Here is a 24233-nt window from a genome sequence, read left to right as displayed (position 1 = left end):
AAGGGCATGAAGTTTTTACAATGATTAATAGATTTGGTGAAGGATAAATGAGAAACCAGCCTGCCTTGCCCTGGAAGATTCCTTAACAGGGCAGGGATGGTATGGAGGTCACTGGGCTGAGAGCAAAGGGATCCGGACAGACAGCCTAAATGGACAGGGGGTGGGGTCAGCACTGAAAAGCTACTCAGCCTCAGCAGAGCCACACACTGGTCATGCCCCCAGCGTGGGGGGTGGGGGGGCTTGGACAAGGCTCAAAGATGATCCAAATCTCAGGCTAAAGGACGGCTAGCCACAGTGAAGGCCCAGGGGCCACGCAACCGTTCTTTCATTTTCCAGAAAGACACACCCGTCTGTGGGCCGGACTTGGCTCAGCCCTCTAAGTTACCAGGGACAGAAAGCCTTATTTTTTCTCAGCCAGGAGGAAAGAAGGGAAAGTCTTTGGAGTCCCTACTGAATGGGGGTCCTGCTCCAGACACCCGCTGAGCCTGGGCGGGAGGAAGCAGTAACCTAGCAACAAGAGGTCTGATTCACAGGGGCAAGTATTAGAGGTTCTGATGGGACGAGGAGGTGGCAGGTCTGCAGTAGGGAATGCATATGGGAAGGAATCAAGGTTTTGATGTTAGCACTTCACATTTGCCTGTATAGCTGTTTCTCAATTTCTTTCTTTTTTATTTTTGGGTAGTCCTGGGAATCAAACCTAAAGGCCTCCTATCTCTGTGGCTGATCTGTGCCCCTGCTACATCATCCACCAATCCTTCTCCACATTCACATTCAAAGATGAGCTCTCTACAGGGGATGGGAATGGGAGAGACAATAGAATGAATCAGACATCACCTTCCTATGTGCATACGTGGAACTCCACATCATGTACAGCCACAAGAACGGGAAGTTGGACTCCACGTAGGACATATCAAAATACACTCTACGGCCATGTATAACTCAAAAACAAATCAAATAAAAGTAAAGATTAGCTCTCCAGTTTTCACCTTACAATTTACTTTTCATAAGCTTTTTTTTTTTAATATAGTGAAAAGTTTTTCAATCCTTCGGGTAAAAAGTTTAATTGCTCCTAACTCTTGATGGATGACTTGAGATGTACATATTTTCCTTCCAATTTTCTTCCAGAGGGTTGAATAAGCTCCTTGAAATCATTAGCTCTATTCACAGATCCTCACATACCTGCAGGAAATTCTCTAATACTTAATTCTCAGAAATTCATTATTGGCCAAAAGCCTAGAAATCTTGATTTGCTTTTAGTATTTTTATCATTATGGAGCAAAAACAGTCTGCAAAAATTTGACAGATTATTATTTCTGCTCAATAGGTTTATATCTTCCTGTTCAGTCTATTAATTTAATACTTCACATCCCTTTATTAGGTCCTCTAAATATTATTAAGCATTTTCGGTGACATTCAACTCAGGCAAAACAGATTTTTTTTTGCACTCTTCTTTAGTAGCAAAAAAATTAAAATAAAATATCTCAACTCTACAAAACCTTTACTAACCCACTCTTAACATTCTCATATTCGAGCAAGAGATCTGCTATTAAGGAAAGCAAAGGGAATAGGGAATGTGTTCCCTTTGGTCTAGCAGTTTTTGTTTCAATTTTCTACTTTACAACCCTGGAGCAGAAAGTGTTCAGAGAGTGGGGCAACAGAACTTCACAAACCTGACACCTGAGCTGTGCACGTAGCTTTATTGCACTCTGTCCGTGTTCAAATTACGGAAAACTAAGTGTTGTGCCCAGGGAAGACAACCTCATCCCCCACCCCTGAATTGATTTCCTGACAACTATTTCCACGATACCCACAAAAGTTCAGTTATAATAAACTGTTAGAACAATGGAAAGGGACGTAACACAAAGACAGATAAAAACAGAAAGGGTAGCAAGCAAATTGGTTCCCATCCCTGAGACTCAGAAAGATCTACGTGACCTGTAGGCCTGTGAGTACACAGTCCCTGGCTGCATCCTGACATTTAGGTCAACGATGGACCACATTTGTGCCGGTGGCCCTGTAAGATCACAAAGGAGCTGAAAAATTCCCATCACCTTGTGACGTCATTGCTGTCACCATGTCACAATGCGTTCCTCCTGGGTTTGTGTTGGTGCTGGTGTAAACAGGCCTGGTGTGCTGCCAGACATGTAAAATAAAGCACAGAAAATTATACACAGTATATAATACTTGATAATAAACAACCATTACTGGTTTATGCATTTGCTCTACTATATACTCTGATCATTATTCAGAGTAAACTCCTACTCACAAAAAAAAAGTTAATTGTGGCTGGGGAAGAGCATTTGCTTAGCATGTGCATAGCCCTGGGTTTGATACCTAGTACTATAAAAAAAAAAAATTAGTTGTAAAAATAATATGCCGTGTGGGGCCAGCAGGTGTGTGGGAAGCATCTCTCTCTCTCTCTCTGTCTCTGTCTCTCTCTGTCTCTCATCATCATCATCATCATCCTGGTGTTGGGATTGAAGCCAGGGCCTCTGCATGCTAAGCATGCACTCTACCATGTCTCTGCATCTCCTGTGCTTGATTGGGCCTTGTGTGGTCTTGTTTATCGTGGCCCCGGGAGCAACGGGCCACCCAAGTCATACAGCCCAGTGCACAGTAGGCTAGACCATCTGGGGTTGTGTAGCACACTCTGAGACGTTCACACAACAAAATCGCCTAACCACCCATTTCTCTGAATGTATCCCTGTTGTTAAGCTGTTACCAATCATCTCGTTTCCTCTCCTAAGAGGAGGAACGCCCCCCAAAGGGTGTGTTTTCCAGTTGGATGTTGCAAAGTCAAGAGTGAGGCTGAGGCCCAAGAGCACATGTTTATTCAGTGACCAAAGAATGGAGAAATGGGAGCCTGGCTGGCAAATGAACTTCTCAACCTGTTTTAATGGAGAAATCATAGATTCAGAGTAAAAAGAAATAAAAGGGAAGGATAGGCGAATAAAGTTGTGGGGGGCTGTTCATGTCTTTGCAGAGGCGGCTGTTTCCTGGAGTTCAATTCACCTCTTTTTCCCTGCTCCTTTTATGGTCTGGGGCTTGCTCTCCTGGCAGCCGGTAGGTGTGTCACTTAGCGTGGGAATTAGATTCTCACGAAGCTCGAGGTCATCCCTGGCAGCCATCTCAGATCCAGCCGGCTTGGGGATAGCCTACCCGAAGAGGAACTTTTGACACCCTGATCTCAAAGACAGGCTGGAAATGCAGCCAGGCCTCCTAGGGCGTACACTGGGTGACAGACAGGTGACTGAACATTCTTGAGCAGGATACGTTGCGAAACTCGACTGCAGAACAATTCAATATGTTTTTCAAATGCACCATCTAGGTTCCCTCATTGAGTGTGCTCAGTCAAGATAGAAGAAATGAGTCTGAATCACAGAAGAAATGACGGATGTAAGGTCAGGCAGTTTGAAAAGGCTGCTGGATGAGTCTTTATTGAGATTTCATTCCTGGGCGAGACCCTCAGACCAACAGGATGGGTCGGGGAGAAGCGTGCAGGGCTGAACCAGACTGGAATTTTTATTGGGCTTAAGGAGGGCTTGGAACAGGAAAGGGGGGTTTTTAGAGTCCCTGGTCCTACTGGGGTTGGTCAGGGGAGCTGTCTAAGATTCAGGATTGGCCAGGAGACCCCGCTGATTGACAGGCGGTTCCTTCAACGCCTGATTGGTGTTTCTTTCTTGGGCTTGGATTGCTTAGTGCTTTGTTCCTCAACCACGTCCATCGACCTGACAACTGACTCTGGATCAAAAGAAGCCACATGAAAATAGTGGAAAATGCGACTTCAATAACTTGAAGTTGAGACTTAAGTGTGCCTCTTGGTACTTATGTTTTTTCCCTTCCCTTTGGTACCAGCTTGAACAATGAGCCTGATCCCCAGCCCTTTTTTTTTTTTTTTTTTTGTAGTTGTAGATGGACAGTGTGCCTTTATTTTATTTGTTTATTTTTATGTGGTGCTTAGGATCCAAACCAGGACCTTGCACAAGCTAGGCAAGTGCTCTACCACTGAGCTACAACCCCAGCACCCCCAGCCCTTTTTAAAAAATTTTTTATTTAGAGACAGGTTCTCTTTAAGTTGCTTAGGGCCTCACTAAGTTGCTGAGGCTGGCCTCAAAACTTACGCTTCTCATGCCTCAGCCTCCCAGTTTGCTGGGATTACAGTGGGCACCACCAAACACAGCTACAATGTATCTTTCTTTAAACATTTATTTTTTTAGTGGTAGGCGGACACAATACTTATATTTCATTTTTATGTGGTGCTAAGGATCAAACCCAGTGCCTCACGCATGCTAGGCAAGAGCTCTACCACTGAGTCACAACCCCAGCCCTAAAAGGGATTTTAAGACTGCATTTTTTTCTACTTATGCTACAAATAGAATGAGAACACATTTGGAAATGATTTCAAGTCAAAAATTTCAGTTCTATGACCATACCTACTGGAAAATGTGGAAGAATTCACTAAGTGATGAAGAAACACAGAAAGATTAGGACAATTTACGTCTCAATCCAAAGGAAAGGTATAAATCTTGTGAATTGCAAGCTGACACAGTGGCATGTGCCTGTCATGGTCACAGGGCATGAATTTGAGACCATCCTGGGCAACACAGTGAGACCCTATCTCACAAAAAGAAGCAAAACAAAAAGATCTTGTATTTGCAATAAAGACAATTAGGAAAGATTACAGATTATACATCTCATTACCCTTATATATTTCCTCATACATATCACCAATAACACAAAATAGTCAATCATTTGCTTAAAATTCATTTACTTTTTACATACACAGTCATACTACATCAACATTTTAATATCCATAAGTGATACATAAAATTTAAACTCAAAAATGAAGCAACTAGTGTTGCTTTTACAATGCTTCCCACCTGAAATAGGAAAAGAACGTTCTGGCCACGTGGCTCAGAGGAACAAGACACTGATACAAGTATTAGAAAGTAAGCAAATAGAACATTCATCATGAATACTAAATGGTAATATTCAACATGGCAGGAACCAAGGTCAAATACCAAGCATTTGACCTTGGTATAGAAGTAAAGAATAGCACTGTGGTAGCCTGCAGTAGCCTTCCAGCGGTAGTAGAAGGTTTGCCACTTAACAGGAACCAGTTCTCAGTCCCCAACAGGCACAAATTCATAGCGCACACACTCCATCCATTAGCAACCCAATGTGGAAATGCAGTTAATTCTATTATTTGGCACTGTCTGGCTATCAGGCTCAATTTCCATTTTCAGGTCATGTGGACTTTCTTGTCCTATGGAGTGAATGCAGAAGAGGAAGAACAAGCAGGCACCTACTATTGTGATTTCAGAGGTCGCAGGAAGGAATGTTCCTGCAATTGTGTAACAGGTGTGATCTGTCAGTCATCACTCAGACAAGCCCTAGTATGCACCATGAACTATTAAATAATAATACACTTGCACAAGGGCTATTTAGTGGTTTAGGGAAGACCCCACTACCATTCCATCCAACTTTTAGTTTTTATTTATTTTTGGAATGCTGCGGATGGAACCCAGGTTCGGCTCCATTCAACTCTTCTTTTTTAGGATTGAACCCAGGGATGCTTAACTACTGGGCTACATCCCAGGCCCTCTCCCCGCTTTTTTTTTTTTTTTTTTTTTTTTTGAGACAGGGCCTCCCTAAGCTGCTGAGGCTGGCTTTGAACTTGTGATCCTCCTGTCTCAGCCTCCTGAGCCACTGGGATTATAGGCATGTGCCACTGCAACCAGCTTCCATTCAACTTTTAAAGACCAACACCCTGGTCTTGTAGAGATGGGGAGAAACATGAGAAGTTGCTCTTCTGAGGGATACATGCAAGCAGGGCTGAGGATCCAAATCCCACAAGCCATTTCCACCTCCAAGAGAACAACTGTCTGGCCCCGGGAGCTACAGCTGGAGAAAGTCAGGGCTGAACAGAGATTAACTCAGTATAGCTGTCTGCAGATGGAGATGAAAGTGAAAGGGTGATCCGTTCAGTTTTAGACAGAAAAAACAATCCACAAACTGCATAAATTCATTCACAATCTTGCTGAGTTTCTGCTCGCTGCCCACCCTGTGCAGAACCCCTCAGATACAAATATGAATAAGAAATATATTCTTCCTCCAAGCTCATGGTCTGGTAGGGAAGACAGATACGCCAACAGAGAATGACTAGACTTTGCTAAAAATTCACAATGATGGCAATGATCTTTGCCAGGCTGGTTTTCATCCAACAGAAATTGGATGGCATCATGTAAAGTGTACCAGGAGTCTTTTGCCAAAAAATATAACCTCCCCTCTCCCCACAGAAAGAGTTCCTGAAAAGCCATCCAAAGATAAGTTGTATTAGCAATAACAAAATAAAATCTAACCACAAGGATGAGATCCTCGTTAGAATAAGTTATATTCCATGCATGTATGTGTCAAAATATACTCTACTATCATAAATTTTTAAAAAGAACAAATTAAAAAAAATAATATAGAAAGGCTTTTCTACACATCACAGTAAAATAGTTTCATAAGACTACTTTTGGAACATGTAGCCGAAATCAGCCAAAGGAAAGAGAACAGGAGTTTTGAGAGGCAAGAAAAAAGAAGCGAGAACTAATTTGAAAGAGAGAGCACTACAGCCAGAGATAGGGGGCACCCAGAGGAAGGAGAGGGAAGGGGGGTGCCACCTTCTCTAATGTGTGGTTGTCCCCACCACGTGGGTACTGACCCCTGACCTTAGGGACATTATTCGACCACCCTGGAGTGTTCGAGTGGTCCAAGTACTGGCAACGGAGACAGGTGTGTGATCTAGATTTTGTTTTTGTTTGGGGCGTTTTCTTTGCGGGTGCTGGGGACAGAACCCAGGACTCACCCATGCTGAGCCGCACCTCCAGCCCTGGAGAGGGGGGGCTTTGGTGGAGAGTCCACCCAGAGCAAGGAAGAGATGCGTGAATAAAGATTCAGTTAAGGAAAATAAAATTCTTAAAAATATATATTCAGTTAAGGAAAGATAGACACACCAAAAATAGAAAAAGACAAGCTTTCAATGAATGTGTACCAAAAATATTATTAATTATTTTCCTCTGTTCACATCTCTTCATATGCTCTTTATCTTTAAACTCCAGATTTCCCTTTTCATTTATGGGCTGCCGGCGATATTAAATGAAAATATTTCAATAGTTTGCATTTTCGGCAATTTAGCTCTAAAGCTCATGAGTAACAATAGATTAAATAAAGTCAATCCAAAGTCAAAAACTTCAGGCACAGAAATTCATTAACTTTTTAATACTCTCAGAAGATGAACCTAATTTTAAATGAAAGCTGCCTCTTAAACTATATTATGGTTGTTCTAGACCATAATTTGTTTTGGCAAACACTCTGAAGAAATTCACATGAAATTTCAATGAACTACAAGTAAATTACCCATGTAGCAAAAAATATTTTTGGATAGCTGCAAATGAATACTAAAAGATGATGGACTTTGGAAGAAAAACAGTAATCAAATAAAATATGTAGTGATGGCACATGGGTTAGAAATTATTCCCGGTCATCTGTCTCTATTAAGGAGACTATCCACATTTAATTTGATCAAGTGTAATTACACAGTGAACGTGAAGGCCCTATTGAGACACAACCCAAAATGCCGAAGTAAAATTTCTTTTTAGGGTTTTAATCCGAAAGAGATAGAATAATTTTTTCCTCGATTCACTAAAAACCAAAATTACAGTCATTAATGAGAATGTTCCCCCTTTGAACCCTAACTTTCAGTATGTTTCATTTCTTTCATTCATTAAACAGTTTCTTGTTCTGGCCCAAACAGCATCATTGCAAATCTAGTAATAATTAAATCTTCCCAAAGCTTCCTTCCCCTGAAGTAAATCCAGTGTGATCCATAACTACCAAATTTACTGACATTACAGCAGACAAATAATCAATTTCTCTATCCACCAAATCACCCAACTGAACAGATTTTGAGAAAAAATATGGAAGTCGAAGGATAAGGCGGTCACACTTGCTAGAAGATTTTAAACATACCCAACCTCTCCTGTGACTTCTATTAATTTGCCTACAAAAAAGACTGATAAGGTGCAAATTATGAATGATTTTTAATTACAGGTGAGCTGGATGAAAGTACCTACATTTTTTTTGAAAGTTGAGGAATGGTCAGTGGAAATTTCTCTCTGCGTTAGACACTACGTATATTTTTTTCCCTTGCTTTTCCTTTCTTTTCTTTTTTTATTTTTGCAGTGCTAGGGACCGAACCCAGCTGGGCAAATGCTCGACCACCAAGTCCCACTCCCAGCCCCTAAATGCTTATTTCTCTATACTTTCTCTTTCAAGACCCCATCTCCATTCATAGAGAAAGAAAGCTACCACCTCCCACACCCCAAGACCCGCACCAAGACTCCATTTTTCAATTTTATGGAAAGGGTCAGATCTCTGGAGACTGCAGATGCAGGAAACTAGATGTCCAAAAATTTTGACGCGTAGTACTTAATTATCCTGGATACACTTTTTCGATGACACGATTTGCTTTGTGTTAACAAATGGCTTTTCTGTTGTATAATAATGCAAATAACAAATTGTTTTAGAATTCAACCTTCTAGAAACTTTCTTAGTATTGTCCAAATGTAAAATATATCAACATCTATTAATTCAAATAAATTATATATTTAAAAGTTACATGTTTAAGAATTATGTAAACATATTACAAGTTATACAAATCACAGATTTAAAAATTTACAAATACATTCTTAAGTTGATCTTAAATATCAATTCTCAAGATAAATTAGGAGTTTTAAGGGGAAAAAAAAAAGAGTTCAGGGGCAAGGTGTGGTGGTGCAGACCCTGTAAGCCCAGCAACTCAGGAGGCTAAGACAGGAGAATCACAAGTTCAAGGTCAGCCTGGGCAACTTAGCAAGGCCCTAAGCAACTTAGTGAAACCCTGTCTCTCAATAAAAAACAAACAAACAAAAATGGATGGGAATGTGGCTCAGTGGTAAAACACCTTGGGTTGAATCTCCAGTACCAAAAATAAAAAGAAAGAAAAAAAGAGTTCAAGGCTTCACATCTAGAAAATTGGGAAACGGGTCATTGGAAGCAACAGAATTGTGGGGTAGCTCTTGAGTGAAAGTGGCTGAAACTGGGCTCAAGGAGTCCTCCTGCCTCACCTTCCTGGATAACTGGGACACCGTCCACATGACCATACCCAGTTAGTCACATGATCTTTAAACCTGCTGGTGTTGAGGTTAGACAAACTGGATAAATCTGAAAGACGGGCTCAAGTTTCTCATACCTACTTTAAAGTATACAGATTAATTTTAAAGCACTGAATCTTAAAAATACATCAGTGAGCTGGGTATAGCTCAGCAGTGCTTGTTAGCATGAGCAAGACCTTGAAGTTGACCCAGGGAGCTTTCAAGAAGAAAAAACAAAACACCTGTGTGAGATTTGGGGTAACTATTTTCCCTGGTACAGTATGGACTCAAGTTTCTCCTCTCAGAGAAGAAAAATTATTAGTTTTTTTAGAACTTTCATTCAATATAGTTCACTAAGAAGACAAATATTTTATTTCACATATCTAGGAAATGGGGTGTTTTAGTCAATGAATATGCTCAAAAGTAAAAAACATTAACTAAAAATATACTTAGATATTATGATATAAAAGTAGAGTACATCAATAAAATACTGTTTGGAATGCTCATCATACTCTATTTTTTTGATGATAAAAGTGTACTTATAGAATTTAAACATCAGCATAATAATTATTATAGAGTATTTCAGAGGGGAAATCTGAGTATTCAGTCTTCTCCTTGGTTGAGTTCTGTGTAAGTAGAAATGCACTGTCAGGACTATATTTGATATAAAAGGTAATCTGATCCAAAAGTGTTTAGAAGACAACCTGAGATTTTAAAATAGAGATATAAACAAGTAGCACGGGGTCTCTGAACTCAACAGGCACTAAAATATTAGAACAGAAATATTAATAATTCTAAAATGCCCTTTTGCCACTGTAGTCAATTTTAGCCAAAATACCAGGAAAGCAAAAGCTTTAAAGAAGCAGGATTTTCAGAGTAGAACTGGGGGAGAAGATCTGGATGAAATTTAAAGGAACCATGGATCTTTTAAAAGCAATTGGGTGTACAGAAGTGCGATTCTTCAAAAATGGAGCTCAGACCTGATGAATGAAACGCTTTCTCTGCAGGGAACTCAGTGCACTTTGGGGACAAAAGGTAGTCCCATTAAGGGGGGCCCTGCCTCCTCACTTCCCTGGGCGCCTTCCTCCCACATCGGCCTCTTTTCTGTGAAGGAAGGCGAATGCCGACTGCAAAGTGCCATCGCCACTCTGCTGGGAAAAGCAGAGGAAGGTGGCCCAGAGGAAACCACAGAGTCCAGTGTAAGCTGTCCTCCAGTGGACGGGAACCAGGCCGAAGTTGGTCAGCTGGAACAGAGAGAGTCTGTAAGGGCTCCACAAGTCAGAGGCAGGGTTGGCATTCTGAGTGTTTTGTTTATTTGTCTATTTGGGGTTTTGTTTTGGCAGCCTAGGGATCAAACCCCAGACTTCAGACACGCCAGGCAAGCCCCCTCCCACGGAGCTACACCCCAGCCCTTGGTTCCAAGGAGTTTGAAACTCACCTGTACAAAAGGCCAGTACATCAGACCTGTCTGGAATAAGGAAAAACCTGATTAGAATGCTTTTTCAATCTCACACACACAGTTCTATAAAAGAACAAGAAATATGCGGAAGACAAAATGCCCAGGTGGTACATTGTTTCAGACTAAGCCGATTAAATTCAGATTACTCTTTTCTTCCTTTTTTCTTTCTTTCTCTATTCGCTTCTTTCTTTCTTTCTTGACTGTTCCCATTTCAGGCGTACTTTCTTTTTTCACTTGTTTATATTTTCTGAAGTTTCTAAACTAAACAGTTGCAAACCAAAGATATACTATGTACTTTTACATTAATATATATTACATGTACTACATATTTTATATTTAAAGTATATGTTCATTTGAGAATTTAACAAAGTATTTTTGTAAAGTAGCAAAAAATAATTCTCGAAGGCTAAACCCATTCAAATATGGCTTGACTTCTTTCTTTTTCTTTTTTTTTTTTTGGGGGGGGGGGTACCAGGGATTGAACCCAAGGGTGCTTAACCACTGAGCCACATCCCCAGCCCTTTTTATTTTTTTATTTTGAAACAATCTCACTAAGTTGCTTAGGGCCTCACTAAGTTGCTGAGGCTGACCTTGAACTTGTGTGATCTTCCTGCCTCAGCCTCCTGTGTCACCTGGATTAAAAGTCTGAGCCACTGCACCAGATCATCTTTTTTTTAATTTTTTTTTAGATATTGATGGACCTCTATTTTATTTATTTGTTTGTTTGTTTGTTTGTTTGTTTATATGCAGTGTTGAGAATTGAACCCAATACCTCTCACACACCAGGCAAGTGCTCTACCACTGAGCTACAACCTCAGCCTCCTGGCTCACCTTTTATAGTTAAAAAAAAATACATATATTTGGAAATAATTTCAAACTTACAAAAACTAACAAGAATAGTCTAAGTAAGCTGGGCTCAGTGGTACACCTGTAATCCCAGCAGCTAGGGAGGCTGATTAAGAGTTCAAAGCCAGCCTCAGCAATAGTGAGGCACTAAGCAACTCAGTGAGGCCCTGTTTCTAAATAAAATACAAAATAGGGCTGGGGATGGGGCTCAGTGGTTGAGTGTCCTTGAGTTCAATCCCTGGAAGAAAGAAAGAAAGAAAGAAAGAAAGAAAGAAAGAAAGAAAGAAAGAAAGAGAGAGAGAGAGAGAGAGAGAGAGAGAGAGAGAGAGAGAGAGAGAAGAGAGAAAGAGAGAGAGAAAGAGAGAAAGAGAGAAAGAGAGAGAAAGAGAGAGAGAAAGAAAGGAAAGGAAAAGAAAAGAAAGGAAGGAAGGAAAGAATAGTCTAAAGAACATTCCTGTATTCTTTACCCAAATTCACCTATTTTTTTAACACTTTATCCCATTTGCTTTATTAATTGCTTGCTCCATGCCTCCATCCCTCCATGCCCCCGCCCATGCACGCCCCTCTCCAGGCTACTTGCATGCATGCATCTGTCTGATATGGTTTTGTGGATCATCTGAGAGGACGCTATACACAGAATTGCCCCTTACCCCTGGATACTTAAGTATCTATTTCCTTAGAATTAGGATGTTCTTTTATATCACCACAATTCTATAGGTTATATAGTTATCAATTTCAATAAAGTTACCAATGACCATGCTTTATATATTGTCCATTGTGGGAGCCGCCCTGGATGACGGTGCCTTTAAGTCCTGATGTACGGGATTCTGAGAATTATTGCTTTCAGTCTGGCACAGTAGTGCCAGGTCACAGTAACTTGGGCATTACCCCAGCCGGATAACAAGGAGTGGTTCCAGGAGTAAGTGTCACCCACTGGGGTTAAGTTACACTCACCTGTTCCTTTGTAATCCTACCCCTTCTACCTTTTTTGGATAGAATGTTCTAAGAAACAGTGTCCCCCCAAATAAAAGCCCATTTCCAAAGTGTGTGCTCCCTCGCTCGCTCTCTCTCTCTCTCTCTCTCTCTCTCTCTCTCTCTCTCTCTCTCTCGCAGCCTCTCGTGACTTCTCTTGTCCCCCTTTTGTGGAGCCTGAGGCCAGGAGCCAGAGAAAGCCAACCTGAAGCTTATAAAAGGTATTCTGTGTCTGTGTGGTATTTTGCATCACCCCGAATTCACACGAGTGACTTTAGTTCAGCTGCCCGCACTGGATGGGGGTGGCAGTCCATATCCCATTTTTCCAATTGGCCATGTAAGGGCCTTCAGGGACACAATATCTTTGTTTATTTATTTTTATGTGGCACTGAGATTCAAACCCAGTGCCTCACACATGCAAGGCAAGTGATCTACCACTGAGCTACAACCCCAGTCCCTTCATGTCATTTCTTTTCCTTATGGTACGTGATCTACTTTAGGATGAGGAATTGCATGTACTTGCCGTGTCCCATTAGTTCCATTGATTAGGGACATTAAAAAAAAAAAAAAAAATATTATGACATTGCTATCTCTGAAGAGTAAAGTCTTGCTTCTCTTAGAATAAAAACAAATATTTTAATATGGGGAGGTTTGTCTGTGTTTCCTCATGATTAGATTTGGGTTATAATTCCTGGCTGGAACACTGCATGTGGGTGGTGTCATGTCCTCGAGGTATCCCATCAGAAGGCGCATGATGCCCACCTGCCACTGATCAGAGATGCTCATTTTGATCACTGCTCGTGGTGTCGTTTTGCCACTGTACAGTTGCCCTTCTTTTACCCTTGAAACTCTCCTGGGTAGCAATAATGTAACCTGTAGGGAGGCACCGAAGACCATTCAAACAGGAGCCCCTCCCCTTCAGGATATCCTCCTCCCTGTGGGTGGATTCTCTGCCTCCAGTTGATTCTCTCTGGCCCACTGTCCTGCGATGGGCTGCCACATGGTGAGCTTCCATCCCCAGCAGTGGTCCCCCATTTGACCCGCTGCTGCCAGCATTCTGCTCTCCCAGGTATTTCTCTCTTCATTATCCGTATAGACTCAGGATTTCCTACTTCTTTCTATGTTTTATAATCCATTACTCTGTTCCATTATTTTTGGTGCTCAGGTGCCCCAGATTTAGCCAGTGGGAGGCCCTTCAAGCTGGCTCCTACGTCCTTGTGCTGTGCCGCACCTTTTTTTTCTTTTTGAAAAATCTACTTCCTGAGGCTGGGGTTGTGGCTCAGCGGTAGAGCACTCGCCTAGCACGTGTGAGGCCCTGGGTTCAATCCTCAGCACCACATATAAATAAATAAAACAAAGATATTGTGTCTAACTACAACTAAAAAATAAACATTAAAAAAAAAAAAAGAAAAATCTACTTCCTGACAGGTAAGGTGATGCATGCCTGTAAGTCCAGCAACTTGGGAGGCTGAGGTAGGAGGATCCCAAGTTTGGGGCCAGCCTCAGCAACTTAGTGAGACCCTGTCTCAAAATAAAAAGGGCTGGGGAAGAATACAGTCCTGTATTCTGCAGTCCTGAAGAATTCTTCAGAGATAGCAATGTCATAATAGATTGAAAAACAAAAGGCTCAGAAAATAGGAAATGTCCCTGATGAATGGGGATGTGGTTAAGCACTTCTGGGTTCAATCCGAAATTTAAAAAAAACAAAAAACAAAACTTCCTTACATTCTGGTATAACAGATGTTCCAGGCTTAACTAATACCTTGTACCTTGTACCTGTCCTTCCCTAGTCTTGGAACCAGTCATTTCTTTAAGGAGTCCTCATTCATTCTTTTTTTTTATAAGGAATGATGTTAGAGACCAAAGTTTGAGCACTGATGGCACCATGTTATGTCAATAAAATCAGTGGCAGATGGGTGTGGTGGTACATGTAATCCCAGCTGCTCTGGAGGAGGATCTCAAGTTCAAAGTCAACCTCAGCAACTTAGTGAGGCCCTAAGTAACTCAGTGAGTGAGACCCTGTCTCTAAATTTAAAAATACAAAAAAAGGCTGGGGGTGTGGCTCAGTGGTTGAGCGCTCCTGGATTCACTCCCCCGTACCAAAAAAGAAAGAAAGAAAATCAGTGGCCAACAGGGCATGGAGGTACATGCCTCTAATCCCAGCAGGCATGGGTGAGGGTGAGGCAGGAGAATCACAAGTTCAAAGTCTCAGCCTCAGCAACTTAGCAACTATACAAAAACTATAAACTATGCAAGAGAAGAATGTAATATCAAATTGACTTGTTTTGTTTTTGGTACCAACAACTGAACTCAGGGGCACTCAACCACTGAGCCTCATCCCCAGCCCTATTTTGTATTTTATTTGGAGACAGGGTCTCACTGAGTTGTTTAGCACCTTGCTTTTGAGGCTGGGTTTGAATTCTTGATCCTCCTGCCTCAGGCTCCCAAGCTGCTGGGATTACAGATGTGCACCACTGCGCCCAGCTCAGATTGACTTCTAAGAGAGAATACATTTGAGCCCCAATACTGCAGCTGGTGAAAGGAGACTGAAATTGCATGCCTTCTGTGCACAAAGTGAAAAAACAAACCAAAAGGCTCAAGGACTACTTATACATGAACAACAAATATAGTAGTCACATCCTTCCCACCTCCATCTAAAGAACACAGACTGGAGTGGGGTGTGGTGGCATCCCCCTTTATTATCCCCATGAGGGGAGAGGCTGAGGCAGGGAATCACAAGTTCAAGACCAGCCTCAGCAACTTAGCAAGGCCCTGTCCCAAAATAAAAAGAGCAGGGGATGTGGTTCAGTGGTAAAGTACCCCTGGGTTTTGTCCCCAGCACCAAAAAATATAGAAAGAAAGAGCATGGATTGGGCAGAGAAGTGGCTTCTTTACAACCAATACTCACACTACCACTTGGAGTCAAGATAGCCCTTTGTGGCGGATTCTTTGTGAATACTTCTGACTGCAAACACTTTGTACTATTAGTTTCATTGGTCAAACTCGAATCAAGAGCCCAGTTTTGGGGGCTGGGGATGTGGCTCAAGCGGTAGTGCGCTCGCCTGGCATGCGTGCGGCCCGGGTTCGATCCTCAGCACCACATACCAACAAAGATGTTGTGAACTAAAAAATAAATATTAAAAAAAAAATTCTCTCTCTCTCCTCTCACTCTCTCAAAAAAAAAAAAAAAGAGCCCAGTTTGCAGCCAATTTCTCCCATGTCTAATACCGCTAGCTCTGAACTCTCTTCTGTGTAGTAGAAACCTCACAATAGACCAAAGTATCTGAAATTCAACATTTCCCAAACTGAACCTATCTTATTTTCTCTGATTGGCTCTCCTTCCTCCATGTCCTATGTCATATGAAGACACACCACACATACGATTGCTCCAGCCAGAAATCTGCTCCATCCCTCACCCCTTGACACTGCTTTTGATGGAGAACTAAATACATCTGAAACATGAGGCCCATCTGCATACATTCTGGAATCCTGAAATTTTATCTCATTGTTATTAATAGAATCAAACCTGCTCTGGGCCAGAGATGAAAAATATTCCTGATTTTGCCAAGCCTTAGGATCGTGTTCAACAGATTTTTTATTGAATAAATGAATGAAATGTGTGCGGGGCTGGATTGTATGCATTTGTACTGAGCAAACAGCACAGCAGGAGACTTGCTCCAAGCCTAGGGAGAAACCTGGGAAACATCATCCTTCTCTGTAAATACCTCTGTGGCATTAAGAAGGTTCTTTTCACAAGGACTCAGCAGAAGGCATACCTGGAAACACTGGCTCTGAATGTGGGAACTATTTCATTAAAGCCACTCACATTCTCCAATTTCTACTTTGCAGCTAGCCTCTGAAATTTACAAAATAAACTGTGATCACTCATAAGCAGAAATATTATAAAGCCCCCAATCATCATGAATGTTGAGTAAAATAAAGAGATTCTTTTCTACCCATGAGAAGCAAAGACAGCCCTAAGTCTCTTTCCAGTCAGCTGTCAGAACAAATTCCCATCAGGTACAGTGGTGCACGGCTGTAGTCCCAGCTAACAGGAGGATCACTTGAGTCCAGGAGTCTGAGACCAGCTGGAGCAACACAGCCAGACCCCATTGCAGAAAGGAAGGAAGGAAGGAAGGAAGGAAGGAAGGAAGGAAGGAAGGAAGGAAGGAAGGAAGGAAGGAAGGAAGGAAGGAAGGAAGGAAAATAAAACATAGGGCTGGGGATATATTGCCTCACATGCACAAGGTCCTAGGTTTGATCCCCAGCACCACAAAAAGATAAAGAAAGAAAGAATAAAATATAAACAACAATTTGAAAATATTTAATGCATGCCTTAATCCCAGCGACTAGGGAGGCTGAGGCAGGGGGATCATAAGTTTGAGGCTATCCTCAGCAACTTAGAGAGATCTAGTTTCCCAGTAAAAAATCAAAAGGGCTGGGGACGTAGCTCAGCAGAAGAGCACTTGCCTAGCATACACAAGGGCCTGGGTTCAAAATCTTTAGTCCTGGGGAAAAAAAGAGAAAGAAAAAAAGAAATTCAAGACTTCTGTCAAAATGTTGATAGAGATACTGGACCAATCAAATTGGAACCCTAATTTAAAAATAGTTTTACTAAAACGTACTTAATGTTAAAAATCTGCAAATACAATTTCAAAATCTTACCTTATACGTGTTCCAAAATTTCTGTTTCAGGTCCAAAAGTACGTCATCCTTTTCCTGAAGAATGCTCATACCTATGTACAAAAGCACACACAGAAAGAATTTTAGGGATGGGGTGTACCTCAGTATTATTGCAATCAAAATTTAAATGTAGGGTATCAATTTAGCCTTCCTGAAAACTGCTTCATCATTCCTGGAAAGAAATTTGGGGATGGAGGGACTCTCTTAGGAAGGGTATAAAAATCAGTGTAATTTAAAAATTCTGCCCCAATCCTGAATGGAATATTTCTGGACTACTGTGTACAAGGACCTGGCTGTGATCCCCAGCACTGGAAAAAAACATTTTTTTTTTTAGCCAGGTGCAGAGGAGCCCAAGTTCAAAGCCAGCCTCAGCAAAAGTGAGGCACTAAGCAACTCAGTGAGACCCTGTCTCTAAATAAAATACAAAATAGGGCTGGGATGTGGCTCAGTGTTTGAGTGCCCCTGAGTTCAACCCATGGTACAAAAAAAATTTTTTTTAATTTTTTTTTTTTACAGATCCAGGTAAAATATTACTGTATAACAGTTCTTATTCAAGTTTTCCATTCCCATATTCAAAGTAACCAGCCATAATCACTCACTCAATGTATTCCTTTTGATCCAACAGTGAAAACAGAACATAATCTTCATTTCAAAACTAGATAAATGGTGGCCCAGCCCCGTGGCACACTCCTATACTACCAGCCACTAGGGAGCCTGAGGCAGGAGGATCTCAAGTTTGAGGCCAGCCTGGGCAATTTAGCAAGATCCTGTCTTGAAATAAAAAGGTGTGGGGATTAGCTCAAGGATTGCCCAATATGTTTTAGGCCCCAGGTTCAATCCCATGTACAAAAAAAAATAAAAATAAAAAACTAGATAAATTTTAAAGTAATGGCAAATACAAAGTTAGAATAACAGTTTATAGCAGAACAAATATTTTTTTCAATAAAGAAAAATGGTAAGAATCCACACACACATACAAAGTAGCATTAGTATAATGAACCTGTCAGTGAGGTTTTCAAACAATTTGTGAAATGCTGAATATTTTTAAATTTCTTTTTTTAAAAAAAATATTTTTTAGTTGTCAATGGAATTTTATTTTATTTATTTGTATGCAGTTCTGAGAATCAGACCCAGTGCCTCACGCATGCTAGGCAAGCGCACTACCACTGAGCCACAACCCCAGCTCCTCCTTTTTTTTTCTTTTTTTTTAATGCATGCTAAACACATGCTCTACCACTGAGCTACATCACTACCCTAATGTTATTCATTTTAAAAAGGCTGGTAGACTCTGGATATTCTAGCAACTACAAATTTCCCATCAGTATTATTCTAATCAGAGTTTAAATGCAGGGTATCAATTTAACCTTCCTGAAAACTACTTCATCATCCCTGGAAAGAAATTTGGGGATGGGAAGACTCTCTTAGGAAGGGTATAAAAATCAGTGTGATTTAAAAATTCTCCCCCAACCCTGATTACCAAGGAGGGGAAATCAGACTTGTTAGTCAATTGCAGGAGATTCTTAGAACAAGAATCAAAAGAAAACCCAGGAAAAAAAAAAATATTGGTAATACTGTGTTCCACTTGCCCAGCATTAGTTAATGCTATGCACTTCCTGTGTACCATTTCACCTGACCCGCCTAACAATTCTCCAAAGTAGGTGAGGCTAAAAGAAGGAAAAAAGATTAGGGAGGCTAATAACAGTGGAGTCCAACCTAGCTGTCCAATTCCAAGCCAGACCTCAAAACCGTCAGTACTCTGCCTCCCCAAGGTGGTCCTGGCACAAAACATCATCAGACTTAGGCAATTTCCAAGTAACACCTTCAACAAGCATCCAACTCACCCAGCCTGCCTTCCCTCTTTGTTGTAACATGAAGAGAGGGAAAATGGAGGAGAAATCAAAAACCAAAGCCAAGCAGCAATCTGAGCAGGAGTCTCTACCAGGGCCCTCAGGCCTCGATCACAAAAGACCAAAACCACTGAGACTTAGCTTTTTCTGACCTCAGACAGACAACAGCTCACCATCGGGGTCTCAAGATCGAGAACATGATTGTCAGCCCAAAGATGTGGTCTTTGTGGTGAATCACTATTTGTAAGATGAGAATAAGGAGAGTACCTGCTTCACTGGTTGAAGATTAATCAAATCCTGACCCCTTCACCAGTGTAAGGCCACTGTACTAACAGGCACAGGAACCTATTTGCAAACTTGGTTGGGAAGGCCCACTGTGGGACCAGGCACAGATCTTCCAATAAAATCAGGAGGCCCCTGCTCTCAGGCTGTCTAGTCTCCCCATCGCACTGACCCCATCATCGGCCAGAGGTGAGCTGAGACTTCAACAGGCAACCAGGTCTTTGATGATTCCTGTACGGTCTGTAGGGACTGTGGTCACCAAGCTGGGCTACAATTTATCTGGTATTCGAAAGAAGATTATGTTCTATTTTTACTGTTGGCCTCCCTAAATAAGATCTTGGGGCAGGGATGTTTCGTCAAGTTGGTGGCTCCCTGCTCTCAACCAGTTTTAAGAGTCACTGAGCCACTGAGAGAGGTCCCCTCCCAATTTGGGAGGGAATTTGTGACTCCCAGTGCCAAGGTTAGGTTGCAAACTGTAGAGATTTTCTTCAGAAATGAGTGTCCCTCCCCAGTTACCTGCCCGGATCGAGGCTTCATAAGTTGCTAGGATGTTGGAAAGCTACCCACCCACCCCTTCTGTATTTCTTGGTGGTCGGGCAAGGGTTGCCAAAGTCAGACCTTCCACCTGCTGACACATTTTCTGAAGAGAAGGCTTCCTTGCAGGTATAGAGTCCCCTCAAATTCTGAGTGAGACCCCCATGGAAAATCTTGTTACCAAAGCAGGACTAGGACCCTGGGCGTGGATTTTCCGGGCAACTAGGCCCAGCGACAGGTTCCACCTGCTCTGCTCCCCACAGTTCTGGGTCCCCTAGCACTTTGATGGTGTGTTGGACCCAGAGCATGAATTTTCCAGCAGCAGGATGCCTCCAAGGAGTGCAGTTGCTACAGAGTCAAGCTGGGGTTTAGGGAAAGGACCCCAAACCCTACCTATGTCCACTCTTGAACTCTGTCCAAATCGCCTCTGCTCTGATCCCTGGCCCACCGGACTCCCCAGCTCCCAGGCTTCCCTAATTCCTCTCTCTGAGAAACCTCAACTTCCAGTCCCAGGCACCTCAGCCCGGGTTCCCAGCCTCCAGTCCCCACCCCAGGGCTTTCAAACCTGGTCCCCACCTCCAGAGCTCCCTGCTTCTGCCTCAGTGCTCCGTCCCTGCAACAGTGCGCGAGGATCCTCCGCCCCCTCAGTCCTTTAACCTCCTTCTGGGCCTCCAGTACCCTAATCTCTGCACTCAGGCCCGCTAGTACCCGGGTCCCCTGGACCCTGCCCTGGCCCCTCACCGACATAGAAGGCCGAGAGGGCGATGGGCCCTCCGAACAGCTGGTCGCACAGCACCTTGGTCAGGACCACGCGCGGCGCACGGCCGGGCAGCGCGCGCTCCAGCACGCGCAGCCACACGTAGTTGAAGTTGGCGTGGAAGGTCACGGCCAGGGTGGCCACGCGCCGCGTCTGGCGCCAGTCTGCCGGGCCGCCCCGCAGCCGCTGCTGGAGCGCGTCGCCGGCCGAGAAGAGCCCGGCGTAGAGCAGGACGTTGGTGGGCCACGGGTAGCGCTGGGCCGCGCGCGGCAGTGCCCGCCACCATCCAGCCATGCTGGTGCCTGGGCACCCGCCCAGCCGCCTTACTGCACCGCCTCGGCCGCCCGCCGCCCGCGAGCTCAGCACCTCCACCTCCACCTCCACCTCCACCTCCACCTCCACCTGCCTCCTCCGGATGCTCAAGAGCGATTGGGCGCCCCGCGCACGCCCAGCCCGCGCGTCCAATCCCGAGGCCGCTGGCCATCGTGGGGGCTGAGCATTTGGAAAGCGCCTGGTCCGCGCAGTGCTAGAGTCCATTTGCATGAAATCTCCAGAATAGGCAAATCCAGACTGACAGAAGGTAGATTAGTCGTGGTCAGGGCTGGGCCATGTGAGAACAAAAAGGGACTGCTACCGGGGCTTGGGGTTCTTTTTAAGAGTGACCAACACGTTTTGTAATCAGCCCCGAGCGATGGTTTGCAGGACTGTGTGAATATGCTAAAAGACATTTGATCGTACTTTAAAAGGATGAATTTTGTGAATTCTGTCTCACAAAATAAAAGATTCAGGCTCAAAAAAAAAAAATGGCAATGTATTCTAAATGCTTGCATGCAAGGAATTCATTCAGCACACAAAATACACTGACAGTGTCACTTCTTTTGGAGAAAAACAAAGGTTAAAATCCGAGATTTTCGTGAATGTGAGATGGGCCAGTGTGCCTACTGTCTTCTCTTCAGTTGGCCCTCGTTTGTCACTGCCTCCCCACAACAGCCTGAGTTCACGGGCATTGTCCCGTGAGCAGGGGTCAGTGGACACCAGAACAGGTAGAAGCTCTGCCCTCATGGAACTCATTTTCTCCTTACTTATTTTCCTGTTCTTTCCACATTTTCTGTTTATCCTATTTTACTTAATTTTTAAATGTGTATTTTTAAACTTTTTCTTCCACGTTAAAAAAAAATTAATTTATTCATTTATTTTTCTCTCCACTCTTCCCACCTCTTGGTTCCTAGCTTCTACTCTACTGATTTTCCTTTGATTTTCATGAGATCCCTGCCTCTCTTCTCTTCTCCATTTTCCTCTGTGGCTTCCACTTATGAGAGAAAACACATGATTTTTGACCTTCTGGGTTTGACTTATTTCCCTTAACATATGTTCTCAAGTTTTATCTATTTTTCTGCCAATGACATAATTTCACTGTCTTTATGGCTGAATAAAACTGCATTGTGTATATGTGTCACATTTTCTTTATCCATTCATCTGTTGATGGTCACCTAGGCTGGTTCCATAGTTTGGCTATTGTGAATTGTGCATGTGTCACTGTAGTATGCTGACTTCAGTTCTTTAGGATAAATACTGAGGAGTGGTATTGCAGGTCATAATGTGGTTCCAAGCCTAGTCTTTTGAGGCACCTCCATACTGATTTCCACAGTGGCTATACTAATTTTCAATCTCACCAACAGTTTAAAGGTGTTCTTTTTTTCTCCCCATCCTCTCTAGCATTCACTACTCTTTATATTTTTTAATAATTTTTAGTTGTAGAGAGACACAATGCCTTTATTTTTAAAAATTTTTAGCTGTAATTGGACACAATACCTTTATTTTATTTATTTTTATGTGCTGCTGAGGACTGAACCCAGTGCCTCACATGTACTAGGCAAGCTCTCTGCCACTGAGCCACAACCCTAGCCCTGTTTATATTCTTTTATTTTTTTAAAGAGAGAGAGAGAGAGAATTTTTTAATATTTATTTTTTAGTTCTTGGCGGACACAACATCTTTGTTGGTATGTGGTGCTGAGGATCGAACCCAGGCGAGCGTGCTACGGCTTAAGCCACATCCCCAGCCCCCTGCTTATATTCTTGATGACTGGTGTGAGATGAAATCTCAGTGTAGTTTTTATTTGCATTTCCCTAATTGCTAATGATGAACATTTTTTCATATATTTGTAGGTCATTGAATTTCTTCTTTTACAAAGCATCTGTTTAGTTTGTTTGTCCATTTAATTGGATTTTTTTTAGTGATAAGTTTTTTTAGTTCTTACATATTTTAAACATTAATCCTCTATCAGAAGATGTTTTAGTCAGCTTTGTTGCCACTATAACCAAAAAAAAAAAAAAATCTGCGAAGAACAATTTTAGAGGAGGAAAACTTAATTTGGGGGTTCACAACTTCACAGGTCTCAGTCCATAGACAGCCAGCTCCATTTCTCTGGGCCTAATGGGTGGCAGAACATCATGGCAGAAGAACGTGTAGGAAAGTGGCTCAGGACATGGCTACCAGGAAGTAAAGAGAGACACTGCAGACCAGGGACAAATATATACCACAAAATATGCCCCCCATGACCCTCCTCCTTCAACCAGACTCTACCTGTCTACAGTTACCACCCAGTTAATATTAACCCAGTTTAGGTTAAGGCTCTCATAACCTGATCATTTCACTCCTGAACTTTCTTGAATTGTCTCATGTATGAGCTTTTGGGAGAGACCTAATACCTAAACCATAATAGAAGAATAGTTAACAAAGATTTTCTCCCATTCTGTAGGTTCTCATTCCTAATTGTTTCCTTTGCTATGCAGAAGGGTTTTTTTTTTCAATTTGATAACATCCCATATATTAAATCTTCACATTATTTCCTGAGCTTTAGGGGGTCCTATTGAGATAGTCATTACTTGTGCCTATATGTTGGAAGCATTGGCTTTACATTTTCTTCTAGGAGTTGCCTAGTTTCTGGTCTAATTCCTAGGTTCTTCATCCATTTTGAGTTGATTTTTGTACAGATGAGAGATAAAGGTCTAGTTTCCTTATTGTACATGTAGATAACCAATTTTCCCAGCACCATTTAAAAGGCTGCTTTTTCTTTAATGTACATTTTTTGGCTCCTTTGTCAAGGATCGGATGACTATATCTCTGTGGGTTTGTCTTTGTGTCTTCTATTCTGTACCACTGGTATATGTGTTGTTTCTATGTCAGAATCATGTAGTTTTTGTTACTATAGTATAATTTGAAGGCAGGTATTTTGATACCTCCAGCATTGCTTTTTTGTCTTAGGATTTCTTTGTCTATTTTGGATCTTTTATTCTTCCAAATGAATTTTAGGACTGTTTTTTCTAAGTCATTGGTATTTTGATGGGGATTGCTTTGAATCTGTATATTGCCTTTGGTAGTGTGGCCATTTTAATAATATTAATTATGCCTATACATGAACATGGGAGGTCTTTCCATCTTATGAGGTCTTCTTCAATTTCTTTCTTCAGTGTTCTGTAGTTTTCATCGTAGAAGTCTTTAGCCTTCTAGATTTATTCCTACGGTTTTTTGTTTTTGAGACTATTGTGAATAAAATAGGGTTTTTTTGGACATTCTAAATATAGGATCATTAACTGCAGTGACAGTTTGTCTTCTTCCTTTGCTATTTTTATTCCTTTTTAAATTCCCTTCTTTTGCCTAATGGTGCTGGCTA

At 42.1% G+C, this 24233-nt stretch overlaps 1 protein-coding gene across 3 annotated transcripts; it reads right to left on the bottom strand.

Annotated features, from left to right (window-relative positions):
* Positions 1 to 9736: 9736 nt before the first annotated feature.
* Positions 9737 to 20853, bottom strand: Mpv17l (MPV17 mitochondrial inner membrane protein like). 3 transcript variants are annotated; one of them, XM_026409274.2, is made up of 4 exons: positions 20544 to 20853; positions 17122 to 17192; positions 10618 to 10647; positions 9737 to 10423 (listed from the first exon to the last, which is right to left on the bottom strand). In XM_026409274.2, exons 1-4 carry the CDS (start codon positions 20851 to 20853, stop codon positions 10244 to 10246), a joined length of 591 nt encoding a protein of 196 aa, XP_026265059.1. In that variant the 3' UTR covers positions 9737 to 10243. The 3 variants fall into 3 exon arrangements, with proteins under 3 accessions (XP_026265059.1, XP_026265061.1, XP_026265060.2); XM_026409276.2 differs by having other exon boundaries at positions 20599 to 20643; XM_026409275.2 differs by lacking the exon at positions 17122 to 17192.
* Positions 20854 to 24233: the final 3380 nt, after the last annotated feature.

Source organism: Urocitellus parryii, chromosome 9 (assembly GCF_045843805.1).
Source record: "Urocitellus parryii isolate mUroPar1 chromosome 9, mUroPar1.hap1, whole genome shotgun sequence".
Lineage (NCBI taxonomy): Eukaryota > Metazoa > Chordata > Mammalia > Rodentia > Sciuridae > Urocitellus > Urocitellus parryii.
The sequence above is the reverse complement of the archived record's forward strand: the minus strand, read 5'-3'. Positions and strand labels throughout refer to the sequence as shown.

What these genes read in the sequence shown, in the direction of transcription:
- Mpv17l (XM_026409274.2), bottom strand. Translation starts at nt 20,853, where the DNA reads ATGGCTGGATGGTGGCGGGCACTGCCGCGCGCGGCCCAGCGCTACCCG. An exon ending in AATTTTGGAACACGTATAAG is followed by an intron (nt 10,648 to 17,121) that starts GTAAGATTTTGA and finishes TCCTTATTCCAG; the next exon opens with ACAGGTCTGATGTACTGGCC. An exon ending in TGTACTGGCCTTTTGTACAG is followed by an intron (nt 10,424 to 10,617) that starts GTGAGTTTCAAA and finishes TCTCTGTTCCAG; the next exon opens with CTGACCAACTTCGGCCTGGT.